General features: G+C 40.6%; 1 protein-coding gene across 4 annotated transcripts in view; it reads left to right on the top strand.

Moving 5' to 3' along the window:
- usp34 (ubiquitin specific peptidase 34) overlaps positions 1-19,890 on the top strand; it is a 64,278-nt gene that overhangs the window by 4,683 nt on the left and 39,705 nt on the right. For all 4 annotated transcript variants that reach the window (XR_006824766.1, XM_046047152.1, XM_046047161.1 and 1 more), the window contains exons 2-12: positions 2,874-2,964; positions 6,089-6,647; positions 7,158-7,208; positions 10,479-10,628; positions 11,189-11,256; positions 14,222-14,414; positions 15,886-15,947; positions 16,334-16,415; positions 16,678-16,770; positions 17,970-18,095; positions 18,190-18,319. Coding sequence is in view for 3 of the 4 variants with exons in the window: in XM_046047152.1 (XP_045903108.1) it covers positions 2,874-2,964; positions 6,089-6,647; positions 7,158-7,208; positions 10,479-10,628; positions 11,189-11,256; positions 14,222-14,414; positions 15,886-15,947; positions 16,334-16,415; positions 16,678-16,770; positions 17,970-18,095; positions 18,190-18,319 (1,605 nt within the window). In the remaining variant the exon portion in view is untranslated. The remainder of the gene's footprint in view (positions 1-2,873; positions 2,965-6,088; positions 6,648-7,157; positions 7,209-10,478; positions 10,629-11,188; positions 11,257-14,221; positions 14,415-15,885; positions 15,948-16,333; positions 16,416-16,677; positions 16,771-17,969; positions 18,096-18,189; positions 18,320-19,890) is intronic.

Raw genomic sequence — 19,890 nt, 5'->3', positions numbered from 1 at the left:
TTAACCTCTTCATGTCGTTGAATCTATTTCCCAGCAACAGTCTCTACTACAAACATCTAGATGACCAAGTTTGAGAACCGCTGACTCGGACCTACTTTGTGTTGACCAAAACATTTCTTCAGAAACGCTTTAACAGAAGCTTCTATTGAGAAGGAAAGTGGAAGCAAATAGCTTTTAAAACAACACCTGCCGGGTTCAGACCATGTATCAAGTTTTGGATCTGGATCATTTTGTTTTGTTGCATAACGCTTTGGGCTTGGGGTGGGTTATTAATTATATATTTGGTTATTTTGAAATGTACCTGCATTAATAGAGTGTAGTCTGTGTGTTATATCAGTGTGGTGAGGTAAGGGTCAGATGTAGATGACGTGTGGAGCAGATAACATGCTAACAGTGTGTGGGGGGGGGGCTCATATTATGTAAACTGCTGCCGTGAGCCACGTGGTGATTGTATACGCTCCTCATTGTTGACGGACAGTAAAAGGGCGTGGCTGTAGGGACGGCAACATCAGTCTTTTGTTCGGTTGGGCGACCACTTTGGTCCAGCCTGAAATTCATCATTAACTATTAGATTGATTTTTGATTGACAAAGAAGATGCAGCCTTTTATTATTTAGCGGATTGAATATTGAAGCAAAATACTGGACCCTGAAGAACTGGATCCTGATGTTCCAGCTCTTCAGACTTTTTCTCTCTGCACCTGGGAAGTAAGCGAAATTCTGCCAGACATTCTTACTCTGCTTCTACACCTTCGGTCCAGAAAATCAAATTACAAAATCCATTTGCAGGCCTCTATCACATAGCATCTTTTATTTTGTACATATTTAGTCATTCTGCCAGTCAGCAGCTGTTGGCTTTTAAAAACACATTTCAATTGAACTGTACTTCCACAGTTCTAATGTCCATATTTAAACGCCTCCAGTCTGTCTGAACGCTACAGTCACTCTCCACCCCCTCTTTGTATTTATATCCACGGTGAGCTGCAGCGATACACTGTTTCAAGGTTGGCACCTGTTCCCAGACAACTCCATCGAAGCAGTGAAACAACATCTCTCTGCACGGCTGCGGGACAACGGCCAAATCGGACGGTCCAATAACTCCCCCGAACACCACAGGGTGGAAGTCAGTCCCAGTTAAATTCAGTTCAGTTTTACTTCTGAGCTTCTGTTCGCATGTGGAGCTGAAAGGGTTGTAGTTCAGTTTCAGTAAAGAAAGGTTCCTGCTTGGACGTCCAAGATGGTTAATTGAGAACTATTATGGCTGTTTTTGTGTATAATTCAGGTCGGCGATTCAGTGGAGAAACTTGAATCCTCTAAACTGGGTGTGACTGATGTGGATCTTTGAAGGCCACTACAATAACAGAAACTTTAGACGGAAGTCTGGTACAAATATTTAGTGTCTTGGTACTAGACCGTGTCCAAATTAGAGCCCATCTGATACCCTTTAAGGACAATATCAGTCTTTGAGAGTAAACACCTGACACCAATATCTGCTGATATTCTCTTTTCTTTTTTTGTTGTTGTTGTCAATCAACGTTTTGAATATTTTAACAATAGAAAGAGATAGATATAAACTTCAACAAAACATGGGAGCCAGGCGGGACATACATTTCTTGAATACTGTCCTTTGATTTATCCAGATATGTCAGCGTTCTCATTGTTTGCAGTGGAAGTGATGCGTTTCTCCCATTTTCTGGGAAAGGTCTCCCTTTTATTTCTTGAGGAAAATGTCAGTTTTTCCGTCACACGTGTATTGTATATATTCTTTACTGTGTCCATCCACTGGTTAAGTCTGGGAGAGTTCCTTTTTATACCTCTTTATAGGCCTTTATATATCTTTAGTTATCACTTTTCTGCAGGCAACAATTAGAATTTTCCAGAGGTACAGAACCTTTTGTTAATCCAAAATACAATGTCTTACTGGAATTGCATAATCTAAAATAGCTCTAAGGGTATATTTCTTACAAAATGTGGGAATCTTTTTACACAACCAGAAATTAAACGTAACTATTAGTGTTTCCCACAGAATGACAGTGTAACGGGGGGACGTGACCTCACTTGAAAGTCTCAGTTTGTGCTGGGGCGCTTCACATTTATAACAGAAAGCCTGTGTTGCACAGTTAACTAGTTGCATTATGGGAAATGTAGGATCCAGCGTTTGTGTTGGCCTCTTCTGCTTTGATTATTTTGAGTCTCTCTTGTGAGTCCACACACACTTTGTGGAGGGGAAGTACTAAATCATCGGCGGACCCCTTTAACATCAATATATGATCCCTCAAATTTGGATATTACAGACTTGTGACACACATGTGATGTACTGAGGCAGGATATACAGTACAGGACTATAGATGCTGTTATTGAAGTTGACAGAAACGGTAAATAGAAGATGGCAGAAAATGTTGAATATTTGCTGAAAATTAAACTATGACTATAGTATAAGTGCAAATACAGTCAAAAGGTAACTTTGAATTTGGAATAGCAAGGGTCAAAATTCTATAAAGATGCAGATACTGTAACATTTCTATTTTTGCATGTCTGCCAACATAAACTGTAAGTTGATACTGACATATCCAATAACCAATTGTGGCCTCCCTATTACTTGTTTAGTCTGTCCTTCCAAAGACTAGATTATTTATTTTACTACTTAACAAATAAATATTAATTGTCCCAACTTTGAATTGAGTTTGGTTACCCGACATTAACAGTGTGTTTTTGACCGACTCAACAACTATAAATCCAACCTCCAGTCCACGGATGTTGTTTAGTCAGCTTCTCTCTGGAGAATAAAATTAAAAGTAAATAAAAATAACATGTTTTCTGGTCCGATTCATCTAGCTGTTCTCTAACAGGTCTTTTCTCCTGTTTCTCTCCTCAGTATCGGATGCAGACAGCAGTGAAGGAGGCTTCCAGCTAAAAAAGGAACATGCCCTGCGAGTACTCGGCTACATCGGCTCCTGGACACAGAGGTCAGTACGAGTCAGCTGAGAACATTTACACAACTACACAAATGCAAACAGAAGAAGTTTTGACATTTGACTTTTCTTGGTCCTGTGTTTAAAGTTTATGGTTATTCCAAACTGTAAGTAGCACCTGCAGCTCGTTGCTTCCCCAGTTCACTTATTAAATGATCTGTTGAGGGGAAAAAATCAGAACCACATTTTGACCTAATGTCATAACGGTACTCTTAATGATATGCTGTGTCAGAGAAAACACTGCAGGAAGTGCTGAATTTGCATTAACAGTAACATCACACAGTTGCTTTTTTTTTTGGTGTTGCTTTTTCCTTTGGCGGGACTTTATCTCTACAAGTCAGCGTGGTGGGGTTTTCTCTGACCTCCCTTCAACTCTCTCTGGGCTGTAGGACTGCATGTCTTTCAGAAACACTAGAAAGGGAGAAAATGGCAAATATAATTTTAGACAAGCTGGATGGAAACCCGTCTTGAAAATGATGTAAAGCAGTGAGAAAATTCTGGAAATACGGAAAAACTCGAGTCATGCTGGCTCATCACCCGCTGGGATGATCTTGTCAGGGGAAATGAATGACTCCTCGTTCCCTTCTTCAGCAACTAACAGTCCAGCTGCCCTCGAGCAAGGCATTACATGCGGTGAAGCCTGTGGTTTGGTGTGTATTTGACTTTACTGTGATGGTTACTGATGTTTCAGAGACGCTTCGGTAGATAAATAGATTTTTAAATTTTTATTAACTTGAGTCCAATGTGCCCTGACAGCCGAGGTCATCAGACGACATGAGCGTTCTGACTAAAGATGACTCTCATTTACTTTGGTGTCTTTATTCATCCAGCTGGAATGTTTTTATACTTGATGTATGAAGGATTCATGATGAGTGATTCTGCTGACTCATTTGTTTAAATTATACCAAGAAGAAATCCTTTTATGGCCCTGCTGTGTGCTTTATTTTTAAGTGTATAACACTTCCATCTTCAGAGAAAGAAAAGAGGAAATTGCAGGTGACCTGATCTGTACTTTGATTTAAGTGATGGGTAAGAAGTACACTGAGACGTGGCAAAACATCTGTGTGTGAGTACACTCACACATTCTCGGTTCTCTTTCCTGAATGTGACAATAAACTCGAAGCTGCTCTTCGTTTTATTCTTCTTTTATTGTTTATGCAAACAAATTGGTAATTTTATCTGTAGAACTTGTGAATTCAAAGAAGACGATCAGCTAATCGTGACGATGGCGATTAAAATGTAAGTTAATTATACATCTAACCCGTTTTAAACAGTCATGCAGTCACAAATTCATTCCGTTGTCGTCCTTGTGTGACGGGCTTGCTCGCCAATCACAAGCGCCATGCGCCTCCTGTTACGGTCCTACTCACCAATCAGAGCGGGCACAGGGCGGGTACATTTTACAACAACAAACGAAACCCATAGGAAAACGTGGGACAACGGCAGATGCGGCGGGCGCCGTTTTGTCCGTCCTCTGCCTGGCGTCAACTCACTCTGGAAGTGTTTCAGCAGCGCCGCGTTTAGCTTTCCACACGCTGTTGATGTGTTGTTCATTTGTCCTTTCTTGTGCTTCTACTAAAATAACATCTCTCTGTGAGCCGGTTTGGTTGGAGCATTGATGCTTGGAGCATTTTAGAGCGTTTTTCCTGCCGGATTTTGCTGATTTTGTTGATTTGTTCAGTTGTCGTTGATTTTTGTTCTTCTACCATGGTTAAGTAGGCTACGTAGTTCAATTTTTCTTTTGTCTGTTTTAACGGTGTTTATTGTTGATTGTACGATTGGGAGTCTGCACAGGGTGTTTTGATTTGTGTCTCATGTGGTAATGCTCCATGACATGTTTTTTTATATTACATAATGAATATTGAAAATTAGTTTAACTTAAAAAAAACTGCAAATCAAATCAGAATCGAGATATCTGGCGGAAAAATCCAAATTAGCTTTTTTTCCCCCTCTATCGTTCAGCCCTAATTGGATGGGAATAAAATCCTATATGCATATTAAGTTTTTAAGCACCGTACATTTTGCCTCTCATTCACCCACCGATGGCAGTGAGCTACCATGCAAAGTGCTTGTAGCACCAGTAGCAATTCAGTGTCTTGCCCAAGGACACTCCAGGAACAGGAGGAGCTGGGGATCAAACCGCCAACCCTGTGATTAGTGGACGACCCGTTCTACCCTCCTATGCCAGAGCCCCTGTTTATATTACAAACCTTGTGATCCAATAAAAATTTAATCTAGGCTAAAAATGCATCTCATCTTGATGGGTTTTTTTTGTGGGGGGGGGATCTGTGGGTGAGATTACGGTGTGTAAATGTGTCAGATGTCACTGTGACGAGACATACAGGTTAGAATCTGTATGATAACACATATCTTGTATTTCATTGTCGTATTTTGTCACTTTCTTTTTATATCTCCCGAGGATTTGATCACTGCTGAAACGACAATAGATCCAATAACTGATTTATCATTTAAAGTAATAAATAAAATAAAAAGGGTTTGGAACTTAGCATTGTCTGATAACAAACTCAGCTAGACTAAACTATAAGTCTGTAAATCTAAAAGGTAATTGTTGGATTAATCTGTGCTAAAAATAATCACAAACTGCAGCCCTAAATCACAATGTGAGTATAGCTGAATGAGGCTTTAAGGTTAAAGCAATATTTCCTGATTAATACTACAGCTCTTTAGCAAAGTGAGACATTAATTAATCTATCATAGTTTGCTAAAGGCCGCCTACATGACGAAGAGTAATTGCAACGACACAGAGGGTATTCCTGCTGATAACACTTAGATGTAACGATGTCATTTTCTGTGATTGACATGATAAACATATAGAATCCCATTTTCACAACAGAAAAGAGAGGAATTTCCCCCCATTTATTTTCTATTTTCATGACTGAAAAGGTTTAGCAAAACAACAAGAAATGTCATAAATGGCATCGCACTTTTTATAGAAATACAATAAAATCGGTATTGGAACAAAGTTTTTTTCGTAATTTGTAGCACCATAATTACAATACCGCTCAGTGAGATCCTGAAGTGACTGTTTTGGGAATGAAGCTCTTTGGCCATGTTGATGCCTCTTTAACATTTCCTGTTTCTTCTGCATCGTCTTCAGGCAATGTCTCTGCTGCTTCAAGGAGTACAAGCACCTGGAGGTCTTTAATCAGCTGGTCTACGCCCTCATCAACCTGGTCATCGCTCAGATCAGCAGCCTGAGAGACCGTCTCTGCAGCGTCCAGGACCACACCCATAAAGGGGACGTGTCTGGGGCTGAGGGTGTGGGGTCTGAATGGAGCGGGACAGAGTCTGCGCCTGGGCCCCTCCCTCAGCCGTCCTCGCCTGGAGAGGACGAACCCGTGAATGTGGAGAGAGACTCTGCCGAAGAGGACGCAGACACTCCCGACCTGAACCAGAATAAGACCCAGAGCCAGGGTCAGGTGGACAACCAGCCGTCTGAAGCCCAGACGGAAGCACTGGGGCCCGGGGAGGGCAGCAGTGGGTCCGGGGGTGGTGATGGTGGTGTCGGGGCAAACAGTGGCAATGACAGCCAGGACCCATTCAGCTCCTGGAGCACAGAGGAGAGGGAGAAATTACTGTTATGTGCCGCCAAGATCTTCCAGATCCAGTTCCCCCTCTACACAGCCTACAAACACAACACACACCCCACCATAGAGGTAAGGACAAGTCCCGTATCACACACCACCATGCCCACAGAGTAGAGCCTGACAAGTGCTCCATTTTTGAAGTTTTGAATTTTTGAGTCTGAATAAAGAACAATGAAATGAAATTAAAAGCATAACAAACATATTTTCCCGTAAATTAGCTTAGTACAGCAATGAGAAATTAGCCTGAGCGAGACTCGCTGGAGTCTTGACTAGGACACTGCACCGGGCCGTTGGTCACCACGTTTGTTTGTGAACAGATTCAACCAGCCAAAAAATGTTGTGTTAATTAGAGAACGTTAGAAGTGTTAAACTTTGGATTTAAACATTCTGCTGATTCCCTCTTGTTCCAGTCTTTGTGCTAAGCTAGGCTAAACCCCTAGGTCTAACTGCACTGATGTTTTGTTGCTTTTCTGTTGACAATACCAAAACCAGCCTTGAATAACTTTGTTTCAGGATGCTAAAAGTGTTCTTGTCACGCACGTCCTCTGAAACTCTGGCATCTCTGTTTCTTTCCTCCAGGACATATCTGCTCACGAAAGCAACATCCTCGGCTCCTTCTGCGACATGAACGTAAGCAATCTACCTCCCGTCAATCACTTTAAGGCCAGTTAAGACCAATGCTGCAAAAAAGGACATTTCCTGAAACCTAATTCTGAGAGCCATTGTCTAAAGATTAATCTCTGTCGTCTTGTTCTCGTGCTGGATGCATCTCTGTAATTTATTCTATCCTCAAAATTAGTTTTCTTGGGAAACGAGCTCCCTGCCCAAACCCGACAGCTGTGCTGCATCCAGGGCATGAGCTGGAGGAGCAGGGGGGGGATGATGAAAACTAGATGTAGGCCCGGGGCATGTTGGGAATTGCTGTAACAGACGAGGACATCAGGGACACGTATGTGCCTAACAGTGTCACATGACCACCGAAGAGACTCAGGTTTATCGGTCACATCTTCACTCAGCGGGCCTAGCATTTTGCGTGTTAGTTCCCTTCTTCTAGCACTAGTTTTCACCGAGTCACCTCCTGTAACTTGTCTCAGATGTCTCTATTCTGCAGCAGATTCTTCGTCAAGTTGATGGCAGTGTGAAGATGTTTGTCAACTGGACAGAAGTTAATATCTCAGTTACATTCAAAACCTTCTGCCAAATAAAGTCAGAATGACAAGGTTATTACTTACATGTCCCAAACTCCTGCCTTGTGTCTTCTCCCGCTTACAGCAGCCACACGTGCATAACATTTAGTCATGGAACTGTTTCAGTAAACCTAACCAAAACTTTGGGTTGCAAAAGCTATTGTGAAATAATGATTGTGATCATGATTTTGGTTTCCATCATCAGTAAGTAACATGAGGGGGAGTCAAGCCAGTGTGACACACATGGGTTTGAATTTCTGCCTAGTTTCACTGTCACACTGAGCAAAAGTATAAAAGCAATGGTATGGTATAATTTTGTTCCGTGTATTTGGATTTAAATCATTAGTAAGTATGCATTTTACCCCTGTTTATTAATGATCAGTGATCAACTGTGAATGTTAAATATCCAAGATTAACTACCAGATCCAAAACAGTAGAAGTAATTTGATTTCATACATTTGTTAGTTACTTCTGTGCAATACCTCCATAGGTACTGTTACTGTGCCTGTCAAGCTTTGCAGTTTTGCCTGTGTAGCTCTGGAAAACTACTTTTTCTGACTTAACCTGGCATAAAAATGTCGCTAGCTGATAATAAGCTTCATCCTGGGCTTGGAAATAACAGCACAACTCAAGGTATAAAACCATGAATGCTAACGTTAGTGGCTTATGTAACTGTATACAAACACGCAGTTTAATCCATTCACACTTAAGGAAACCCATTTTATTTGCTCTCACTGCAACTCCATTTCACAAGTTGAGAAATCCAAAGCTTGACAGACCAGCCGTGTCCGGCTGAAGTTGCAGAGCTATGATGGGAAAGTCGCAGTTTAAGGGACAGGTGTAGCAGCAGTCACGTACAGTGACCGGAGAGGTGCAGTGTTTCCCATTAATTAACGAGACCACGGCGGCCCAAAACGAACCGAAAATAGTTTGACACGTAATAATAATAATAACGTTTCAGATCTAACGTGTTTTGTGGCCCCCAACAGGGTTCGAGGCCCACCCACCATAGTATCTTAAGATCCTGTGGGAAACACTGAGGTGTACACTGCTGCCTTGTTATTATTAACTTAAACTTTAGTATCTTCCGGTCCGGTGTGTTGTGAGCAGAAACCCCCCCATTATTTTCCAGAAACCCAGTTCTTATTTTGTAATTCGGTTATTGCTGTTCTGAAATCCATTCAGCATTTCACTCATGGGGCAATTCTTATTGTCTCCTGATCTCAGAAAGCTGATCCCCAGGCATCTGAGGATCCAGATTTAAATGTTGTCTGATGTGTAACTTTGTTCTGCTCTGTGTTTAGTGGCCCAGCTTGGATTTATTTGGTCCAGTTGACTCTGCTTACTTTTGTTTTTGAAATACAACTGGACTAAATGGCTTCATATGGAGTGGAAAATGCTCAAATGGAGTAGATTTACAATAACACTAAGACAGAAACTAGCATTCTTCTGTTCTTTAGATCATTTTGGTGTGAATCACCTTCAGATCCGTACAAATGTGTAGCAGATTATGACGTACCAGAAAAAGGCACTTCTAGATTACTGTTATCAAAGGCAGCCAAAGTCACATGAAACAAAAATAACTCTGCTTATGGTAGATGTTTTCTTGGAAAAAGACCGTTTACATGTTCAGTTTTTACTGAGAGGCAAAACTTTTTATTCAGAAGGACATTCTCGCATAGTTTTTGGTTCAAGTGAGTCAGTGTTGAGTGTTTTGAATTGAGTAGTCTTTGTTTAGCTAAGTTTTGTCCACATTTCCTGCCCTCTTTGGTGGTTTTACGCCTACATTATTACAATGTGCTGAGCCTCATAAAGTCCACGGTAATGTGGTTTCTCTGGTCTCTGCCCCCGACGCCGCTCTTTGTGTTCTGAGATAAAACATTTAAGAGGTCAGAATGAATTCAATAACAATGTTTTTGAAAGGAATGCAGTACTTCTATGTTAAATGAGCTCATGTGTATATTGTAGTTTGCCAAAAGGGTTTAGGGCTTAAAACTAGTATAAGAGCTGTTCTGGGTGAGTTGCCCTTTATTGGAAATGGTTTGGTTTCCTGTCGATGAAGTCATTGTCCCCCAGAGAGCAATAATGTGTCCCCAAATAGTCTGCTACCTTGATGGCTTTTACATTCCCACTGTAATAAAGTTTTCATTAAACTCAGGTGCAGGAAGGTTTGGAATTTAAGAAAAGGCTGTATGAAAACTTAAAGAACAGTTGGGCTAGAAAAGAAAACCAAAGCAGCTTTCACTGTTTCTACTGGCCAAAACAACTGATACACAACATAGAAATATCGGATGTACATTGATGGATACTAATTAAAATAAACGAGGTCCAAACAAGTTCACCGTTTTATTGTTAAATGAACCAAAATTGGCAATGCAGTGCAAAGACTAAACTGCTGAATAGAAGTAAATGTTGAAAGAAATGCTGCAGGTCTTGTGACAAACTTAACTTTAATCTTGCAGCTGAGTTCAAAGCAGCTTTTGACATGATTGTGAATTCATTTACAAGGTAGCGTTACCAAAGCACTGCCTTTTCACAGATAAACAACCAGATTTTTAAGGGAGGAGTTCAGTTTAAACTAATTGTCGCCTGGGTTTTATGCCTAAATGCAAACATTTGTGTATCCTCAAAAACACAAAAACAGGGAATAAAAATACAAATGTGCTTTTGATGTTATAACGTGTGTCTGATGTTGTCCCTCCTCATTGGCCAGGATGTTGAGGTGCCTCTGCATCTGCTGCGTTACGTCTGTCTGTTCTGCGGGAAGCACGGCCTCTCCCTGATGAAGGAGTGCTTCGAGTCTGGCACTCCAGAGAGCCTCCCCTTTCCCATCGCCCACGCCTTCATCACCATCGTCTCCAACGTGAGTCCACCAACCCAGACGAACACAAATGCTGCTTACTGCTGACTGTCACTTTAAAAGCCATGCTTTGGAAGAAGTCCTTTTTCCATCAGTTAGACCTAAAAGTGAACCATAATCCGAAACATGTAAGATTGAGAGATTAGTTTTTCAGATGGATTTGGAAGGAAAGTGATGTTTTTACCTGTTGCTATTTTTTAAGGACACCTAGCTACAATTAATGAAGTTTAATACAACAGGCCTGCAATAAATCTCGCTTCATTTATTTTAGTGAGAGGGTCTTTCAACTTAATGGTCATTTATGAGGTTGTAGTTTGTGGCGCTGTTCGTATTTCATTATACTGACAGATGTTTCTTACATTTAACCCAGCCTTATTGGGGGGGGGGGGGGGGGGGGGGGGGGGGGCAAAATATTAGACTGTATTAGCTTTGGCTAGATGTGCCTCATAAACTGCCAACTGAAATACTTTTTAAAACGCTCAACGTAGATTATCTCCTGTGTCTTTGTGTTCTGTGAGTTTGTTGTTAAATACTTTGTGTTATGTTTTTGGTCATGCCCACAGATCCGAATATGGTTGCACATTCCTGCGGTCATGCAGCACATCATCCCGTTCCGCACCTATGTAATACGGTGAGTTTACTTCGAACAGTCTTAACAGACTCTGCAGTTTGCTTTTATAAGGGAACAAAGTAGAAAGTTTTCCTGAGGGACATGCTGGTGAATTTAATTTAACAGCGTTCTTCATCAAGCATTCCATACAACAAATGACAATAAGCCTACACGTATAAACATACAGACTCGGAACAATCGGCCAATCCTAGAGACCAAGAAAGAGAGAGAAAATGTATGAAGACCCACTGAGGCAAATTTACCCTCAACTTAAATAAAATTTTAAAACCATTATCTTTGGAAATGTATCTCCTGCACATCTGTTTACATAAAGCTGCGCAAAGCTGAACATTTGTCGGATAAAATAAATTGAATCAGGACATTCAGCAGCCCCTCCATTCAGCTGTAAGTAAAAAGAAGGAGAACATTTTTGCATATCAAGCCGGAGCTTCTGCACACTGCCACGGGCCTGCCTGAGTACCTGGTTTGTATATGACTGAGTAGCTGCCATTTTGTTGAACACCTTGCTTTTCTGTCAGCACAGCATCCAACCTCCTAAATCAGGCTGGAAGAAATGTAGCCTCTGCAGAGGATTGGTGGTGGTGACCTTTTGGATTCAAATTGGAACAAACCAAAATCTACATATGACTGCTGGGTCTTAATGAGTAACCTTCTCAGTCCTGTGCTGCCAGTGCCGCTTTAAATGCCGTGGACAGCCGTCACTATCAGCATCTAGGTTAGAGGTGCGCAATATATTGACTCAAAATCCTTATTGCAATATCATTCGGAAAATTTCATATGAAAGTCTGAGCTAATGGGTTCACTACACGCACATACGCCGTGGAGCATACCGCATTACGTGTGTGCAGACTTCTACAGTCACTTCGAGTGAGTAAAGAGGGAAAGAGAGCAATGAAAGGACAGAAAGTAAGAATATAGTGCGGCTCAAGGAGACAATGCAGATCAGAAACGGGGCCCATCAACTTGTTTTTAGAATATCAAAATGAATATCGTTATCTCAATATTCATTATCAAGGTTGCAATATCAGATTTTGTCAACCCTAATCTAGGTGCGACTCCCCGTCGACGTTCCAGACGTGGTGGATGTAGTCGCAGAGCTCTCTCCCTCCTCTGTCTCTCTCACTCAGTCAGTCGGCGCTCCTCGCTCATTCGTGCGCTCTCTCCTCCAAATACCCAAAGTGCCACACATGTGTTGCTAGGAAGAGCCTCCGTCGCCATAGCAACAGTTGCCAGGCCTCGCGTGAACCTCTCCTCACATGACCCTAGAGGAGGCACGGGCGCCGGCAGGCTCGGTCATGTGACGCAGGCAGGCTGATGCTCTGTTGCCTCGCAGACTCTTGTGTCTCGGTAGAGCGGAGACTCGTCCAGCTCACTGTTGATTTGATCAAAGCCACTTTTGGTTTTAAAAAATTATAACCGCTGTCATCAAGGAGCAGCCTTTGACTGCCTCTGTCTTTCCACATCGAGGAGGAGAAGGTTATTTGTCTCCCAGCATTAGAGTCCTGTCTAGCTGTTAAAGAGCAAAACACACCAGCGACATAATGATGTGCCACATAAATGCAGGGAGTAGCAAGATGAGCGATTAGGTATGCCAACGGAGATTCGCAGTCGATTAAAGCTTTACAAGAACATATAAAACACAAAACAGCATCTTATAAGAATTGCTAAATTAAAATAAAATGAAGCCTAAAGTGAGAATAATGGGTGGAAATCAGAAACGGTCTGATCAAAGAAGTAAAGAAGACTAGGAATCTAAGCAAGCATTCAGTGGCAGCAGCAGGCCTCTAGGTTCAATCGATCAGCTCACAGACTGAAATGTCTTAACAATTCAGGCGCTTGTTTTCCCCCTCAAGGTTGAATTGTTATAACGTTGGTGATCACCTGACCTTTAATCTAGAGAGCATGTTAGCATGCTGACGTTGGCATTTAGCCTAAAGCACCGCTGAACCTAAGTACAGCCTCACAGAGCTGCGAACGTGGCTGTAAACTCAGTCTTGTTTAATGATTAGTGCTACGTCAAACATTTCATTTGATACCAGTGCAGATTCAATGCACAGGCCTATTCATGATGTATTTTACGCTGTATAGCAGCATGTCATATCAAGTTAAACTTCTGAAGGAATAATTGTATAAGGAGCCCATGCAAACAATACAGAAATATTTTCTTATTGAGATGTGTTGACAAGCAGTCCATGTCAACTGACTGTACCGCACCTGAATGTTCAACACACTGTTTCTATCTCTGAGTCCTCGTGCTCTGCTTTAAGTCCATTTAGTTTTGCTTTGTGGGTTGTGATAAAGAAAATAATGTTTGCTGACGACTTGGTAGCTAGTTCATAGCTTAATCATAATCAAAACAAGGCTGTAGTCCAATAAATCAGTTTGATCAGCAAAATCCAAACTCCTTTAGCTGCAGCTGTAGCCTTTCAGGTCATCGGAAAAGATCTGAGAACCACAAGCGCAACTACCCGAGCTCAGAGTGAAGACTGGATGAGTCAGCAGCACTCTGCTGTTGATCAGATAGCTCAACATACGCCTCCGCAGGGCTGGAAAAGGAATGAGATCAAAATGAATGTCAGCGGTACTGGCAAAGTTTCTCAGATGTGTGAAAAGTTTGATTCATAGACAAAAATGTGGAAAAACCCAAAGTTAAAGCTTGGTGCTGTCAGGTTGAAAGCTGTATCTTAAGAAGAGCACACATTCCTCATTTTTGATATAACAATTATTAGGAAACCCACATACTTTAGAGGCAGTGATCAACAAAACTGACAATTCTCACAGATATTTTGTTATCTTTGGGAGAGTTTAATCATGTTTAACACTTAATTCTGTCCAAACATTAGCATGGAGAGCAGTTGCTTTAAGTTATGTCTTTTTCTTATGAATTTTGTACATGAAAGTCAAAATGTTTGTCAGCAGGTAATTTCTTTGACACTTGAGCTAATTAGGACGCTGTTATCTGCAGGTATCTGTGTAAACTGTCGGACCAGGAGCTGCGGCAGAGCGCGGCGCGCAACATGGCCGACCTGATGTGGAGCACGGTGAAGGAGCCGCTGGACAGCGCACTGTGCTTCGACAAGGAGAGCCTGGACCTCGCCTTCAAATACTTCATGTCCCCCACGCTCACCATGAGGCTGGCAGGACTCAGCCAAATCACAGTGAGTTACTCTCCCAGCATGACTGAAGTCACTCACAGGCTGCCGCGTGGTTTAGGCTGAAAGGAGCTGATTTTGATTCTGGTTCTGTATTCTTGATTTGAGTTGCAGCTGCAGCTCTGTTTCAATCCTTCTTTCTCTCACTTATCATCCAAGATTTCCTAGTCATGGGGGTTTAAAATGATGAATGACTTACAAGTCTTCTTTTTGCAAGATCCTCGCATCCATGTGAGCAGGCAAATAACAAAATGTACTCCAAGTTTTATAAAAGGTCTTAGTTGCACAATGTTGGAATTGTAATGCTTTAATGCTTTAATCACACACTAGAAAATTAAATGTTTGGTAATTATCCAGAGATCCAGTATAGAAAATATGAGGCATCAAGATGCATCGATAATCGTTTTATAATCGCATCGCAGCCATCCGAATCGTAATTGAATCTTGAGGTGCCCAGAGATTCCCACCCTTATTATGTAACGTTTAGCATTTTAGCAATCTCACATTACTACGTTAACATGCGTACAGGTTTTGAATTTTAAAATGTAAATGCTCAGCATGTGATGTATTTTAGCAATTAGCATGTTAGCAGATATGAATGAAAAGTGTTGAGGACATTTTGTATTGTTCCCCAGCTGATGATAATAATAATAAGTGACTGTATTATAAAACTGCCAGTGAAGAACGTGTTTTAGATACTTGATGTTATTGCTTAAAATTACAATAGGTAGTATTAGTTATAGTAGGACTGGTGTCATTATAAATGCACCAGCTGTTGATTAGCATGCCTGCATCTGAATTTAATTCTACAGTGAACTCAATGATTTAAAACTTGCAGTTACACAATATTTCAGATTCATATACAGACTCCAGACATAATTCGACTTGCTTGTATTTCCCAACAGTGATAATTAAAGCCCAATGTCAGTTTGTCTGCCAATAGCTTTCTTTTAATTTTAGCATTCTGGTATGGCACTGATGGGGAAATAACCTTGTACAAAGACTAGGGGTGTGAATCACCAGAGGCCCCACGATACGATATTATCACTATATTTATGTTGCGATTCGATTTTATTGCGATTTAAATATACTGAGATATATTGCAATTTATTACCTTTTTCCAACTTCCACTTAGGTCCTAAAGTCAAACTTTGTCAACATCTGTTCTATATCTAAAAAGATACATTTTTGTTTGTTCATATCACTTTTTCAGTCCTCTATATGGTCCTGTAAAGTTTTCTAGTGGACTATAAAAGCAATAGATTTTATTATTTTAGTACCAAAAAGTTAAAACTCCCATCTGCAATTTATATAATAAAATATCGATACTTGGCATCGGTGTATCGATACAGTATTGCCGTGGCAAATATTACGATACTATGCTGTATCTTTTTTTTTTTTTCCCCCACCCCTAACAAAGACGTATACGTAACTATCTGTCTCTCATCATGGAGTATGTGTGTCTGTGTATCCTCAGAACCAACTGCACACTTTCAATGATGTCTGCAACAACGAGTCACTCGTGTCCGACACAGAAACGTAAGTTAAAGGGATCTGATGCCTGTGCACAAAAGTGCCAAGATAACCATTATTAAAAAAGTAATTTGGTCTGCCGTAATTCATTCATGATATAATGGCATTTGATTGATTTACGCGAAAGCAACTGTGAAACAGTCTTCAGAACTGTCAGTGTTAGTTTACTTTGATGGTCCATGTATAATGTTTTACTACATTTCCCACTTTCTCACTTGTGTATATGTTGAGTGTGGTTAAAAGACATATTTCTGTAACTTTTTCTGTACAGTCAATATGCACCGTGTCACAGCACACACATTTTACAAAATGATGAAGTATTCTTCTCTACATGTTGAGCTCATGTTAACATGTGTTACTTCGCTGAATGTTATGTTTGGTCATATGTCCAGGTCCATAGCAAAGGAGCTTGCTGACTGGCTGATCCACAACAATGTGGTGGAGCATATATTCGGACCAAATTTGCACATTGAGGTGAGACATTCTGATCCAGTGATGTGAACTGAAAACACTTATATACAAACATACATGATGCGTACATGATGCATTTTTAACAAAATATTACACATTAAAGGCCATTTAAATGCAAATGTTCTCAAAGTTGTCAAAAGGATTTATATTCTCTTGCAAAACTGACTCCTCCAGTTTCTTCACTTAAACACGGCAACGCTGAAGAGTGGAGGGCAATTTATTTTCTCCAAGCACAGCCGATCTTTAATGTGTGTTTGTTTTCCAGATCATTAAACAGTGCCAAGTGATCCTGAACTTCTTGGCTGCAGAGGGCCGACTTAGCACACAGCATGTCGACTGTATTTGGGCTGCAGCTCAGGTGAGACGGGACAGATATACACCTGACAGCACTCAGCTTTATTCCACTACATTAACCTGTTTGTTCCTCTGTGGAGTATTTTTCATTATATCTGTACTATCAAGGTGATGAGTAGAGCTGATCGATTAATCGTTTTCAAATCGACATTGCGATTTGAAAGAACGTGGTTAGCTAATCGTGAGGATGGCGATTTAAAATGTAGGTTATTTATACAGCGCATCTGAACCGTTAAACAGTCATGCAGTTACAAATTCTTGCCGTTGTCGTCCTTGTGTGTCAGACTTGCTTGCCTTATCTCTGTGAGCCGGTTTTGTGCCACTCTCCACAGGCTACATTTCCCACATGGAGCATTTCAGAATAAGAGCGTGTTGCCTGCCTGATTTTGCTGACCTGTTCAGATTTTGTTAAATTTGTTCGGTTGCCCTCGATTTTTGTGCTTCTACCATGGTTAAGTAGGCTATGTAGTTAAAGTGTTTGTTTTTTTTTGTCTGTTTTAACTGTGTTTAATGCTGATATACGATCGGGAGTCTGCACAGGGTGTTTTATTTAGAAAATTTACCGGATTCTCTCAGCCATTCTGTGTCTGACTTCCTGCCCTGCTCATCTGCTCTGTGCTGCTTAACGCGTTTCGTCAAAAATAGACTGGTAGTGAATATTGAACTTTAGCTAAACTAAACAAATTGCAAATCGAATCGTAATTGCAATATCTGGCAGAAAAATTGCAATTAGATTTTTTTCCCCCCCAAAATCGTTCAGCCCTAGTGATAAACCACGGAAGTGTTGGCTGGTTGGTCTATCTGGAGTTAAATATTATGTAGTTTAACATTTATAAGTAGATAATGAAGTTATATAGATAAATACAGATTTGTTGATCAGTAAACAATTTAGTTCTCTATCAGAATAAAACAGGAAATTTATTCTTACATGGCCTCTAGTTAGTAGGGAGGAATTTATAACTGCTATGCACACTGCAGTTGATCAGTCTAAATTAATAAGAGTTTAGAAATGTATACTGAATTAATCATAATGATGTAATAACATGTCATTCTTACCCAAATGTAATTGTATTCTGCTATATTAGAAGATTCTATACAGCCCAAATTTAAGTACAAAAACAACTCTGTACCAGTCAATGAGTAACTCTGTTTCTGTTCTCCAAATATGAAATAATTTACTCTACTTTTTGTTTGGTCTTTTAGCTAAAACACTGTAGCCGTTACATCCACGACCTTTTCCCTTCCCTCATCAAAAACCTGGATCCAGTGCCTCTTCGCCACGTGCTCAACCTGGTGTCAGGCCTGCACCCCAGCGCCCACACCGAGCAGGTAAACGCACACAAAGCTGCAAACACGAGGAGTTGTATTTTGATGTGTTTGTTTTTCTGTGATAAACTCTCCTGCGTTTCGCTCTACTCCTCAGACTTTGTACCTGGCCTCCATGCTGATCAAGGCTCTGTGGAACAACGCCTTGGCTGCCAAGGCCCAGCTCTCCAAACAGAGCTCATTTGCCTCCCTGCTCAACACCAACATCCCCATGGGCAACAAGAAAGGTCAGTCTGGGTTTATTTGCAGCTCCAGGAAATTAAGATTGATGATTCGAATCTGAAAGTCCCAGCAACGACTAACCGAGAACGTAGCCGCAAGCAGCGATTCGTGGGTTCAAACCTTTTTTTCGCAGTAGCGACTTCAAAATAAAATCATACGTCCTGTAAATACTGTGACAATCTGACATTTTCTGATCAATAGCTTAAAGGTTCAGTGTGTAATAATTTTGAGCATCCATCGACAGAAATGCAATATATGATCCATAACTGTGTTTTCATTGGTGTGGAAAGACCTTGCATAATAAACCGTTCTGTTTTTATTACCTTAGAATGAGACATTTATATCTACATAACCGCGGGTCCCCCCTTCCACGGTGTGTTGTCTTGTGGTTATTACGAATGTTGTATCACCTGCTGCGTTCAATCCAGGTTGCTAATAAATCTTCATAGCTATAAGGAATACTGAGAGTACAACCATGTAATGTGCAGTACAATTAATGACAGCTTATTAAATACTGTAAGTCAATAAAACTGTGATCATAATCAACAATAAATCTGTCTGTTTTTAACTTACAGAGCACAACCGTGTAGCCTAATGTACAATGTGTCTACATTTATTGACAGCTTATAAACTACTGGAAGTCAACAAACCCTGTTGACTCTCAAATCAATAAAGCTGTAACCTGTTTTTAACTTACAGAGCACAACAATAATGTGCAATGCAATCACTGACAGCTTAAACTACTGGAAGTCAACAATCCACTAGACTCTCAAACCAGTGTAATGTTATAACTAAATAAAACTGTAAGGTTACCTGATCAACAATAAACCTGTAACCTCTTTCTAGCCACCGCCATAATTAACGTGATGGCAGCCAGCGGGACATAAATAATTACATTTATCGACCACCACAAGTTTGGCAAGCAAATAAACGCTCATTCATCTTTTCATAACCAACGACAGTCAGAGCAAACCTCCCGTAGGTCGTAGCTGAAGCGAGAAGCAAGCTAACGTTAGATGGCAGCAGATGCTACGTGTTCCGTAGGCAGGTTATAGGTAACGGAGGGAGGGAATAACGGCAAGCTCATCAGACGTTTCCTAAAAATAAAGGCACGAAGCGCATCATATAGTGTTGCTCTGAATTGTCACTTCCTGTGACATAAAGAGCGAAGACAACTAAAGTGTGACAGCCACAGCACTAACTAAAACACACAAAAACAGAAGGGTTCTACCGCTACGAGGTTTGAACCCTGATTAGAGGCTTCTTTTTTCTCTTGACAGTTTGGCGGTGGTGCAGTTACTCAGACCTTGTAGAAGTAAAAGTAGCAATAACACAATGTAGAAATAATTGTGCCACAAAAGTCAAGCATTCAAGATTTTACTTATGTAAAGTACAATATAGGCATCAAAATATGCTTAAAAGTACAAACAGTAAAATTATTAAATATGCAGAAATGGACCATTTCAGAATTGCGTATTTTAATTGCATCATCACTTTTTTATTTATTTATTTTGTAATATTATTTATACTGTTAGGTAGCTTGTGAAATCCCTCTGGGGATCAATAAAGCCTTATC

The sequence above is a fragment of the Micropterus dolomieu genome, linkage group LG01, assembly GCF_021292245.1.
Source record: "Micropterus dolomieu isolate WLL.071019.BEF.003 ecotype Adirondacks linkage group LG01, ASM2129224v1, whole genome shotgun sequence".
Taxonomy (NCBI): Eukaryota; Metazoa; Chordata; class Actinopteri; order Centrarchiformes; family Centrarchidae; genus Micropterus; species Micropterus dolomieu.
Note: the sequence above shows the minus strand (reverse complement) of the source record. Positions and strands in the feature narration are given on the sequence as shown.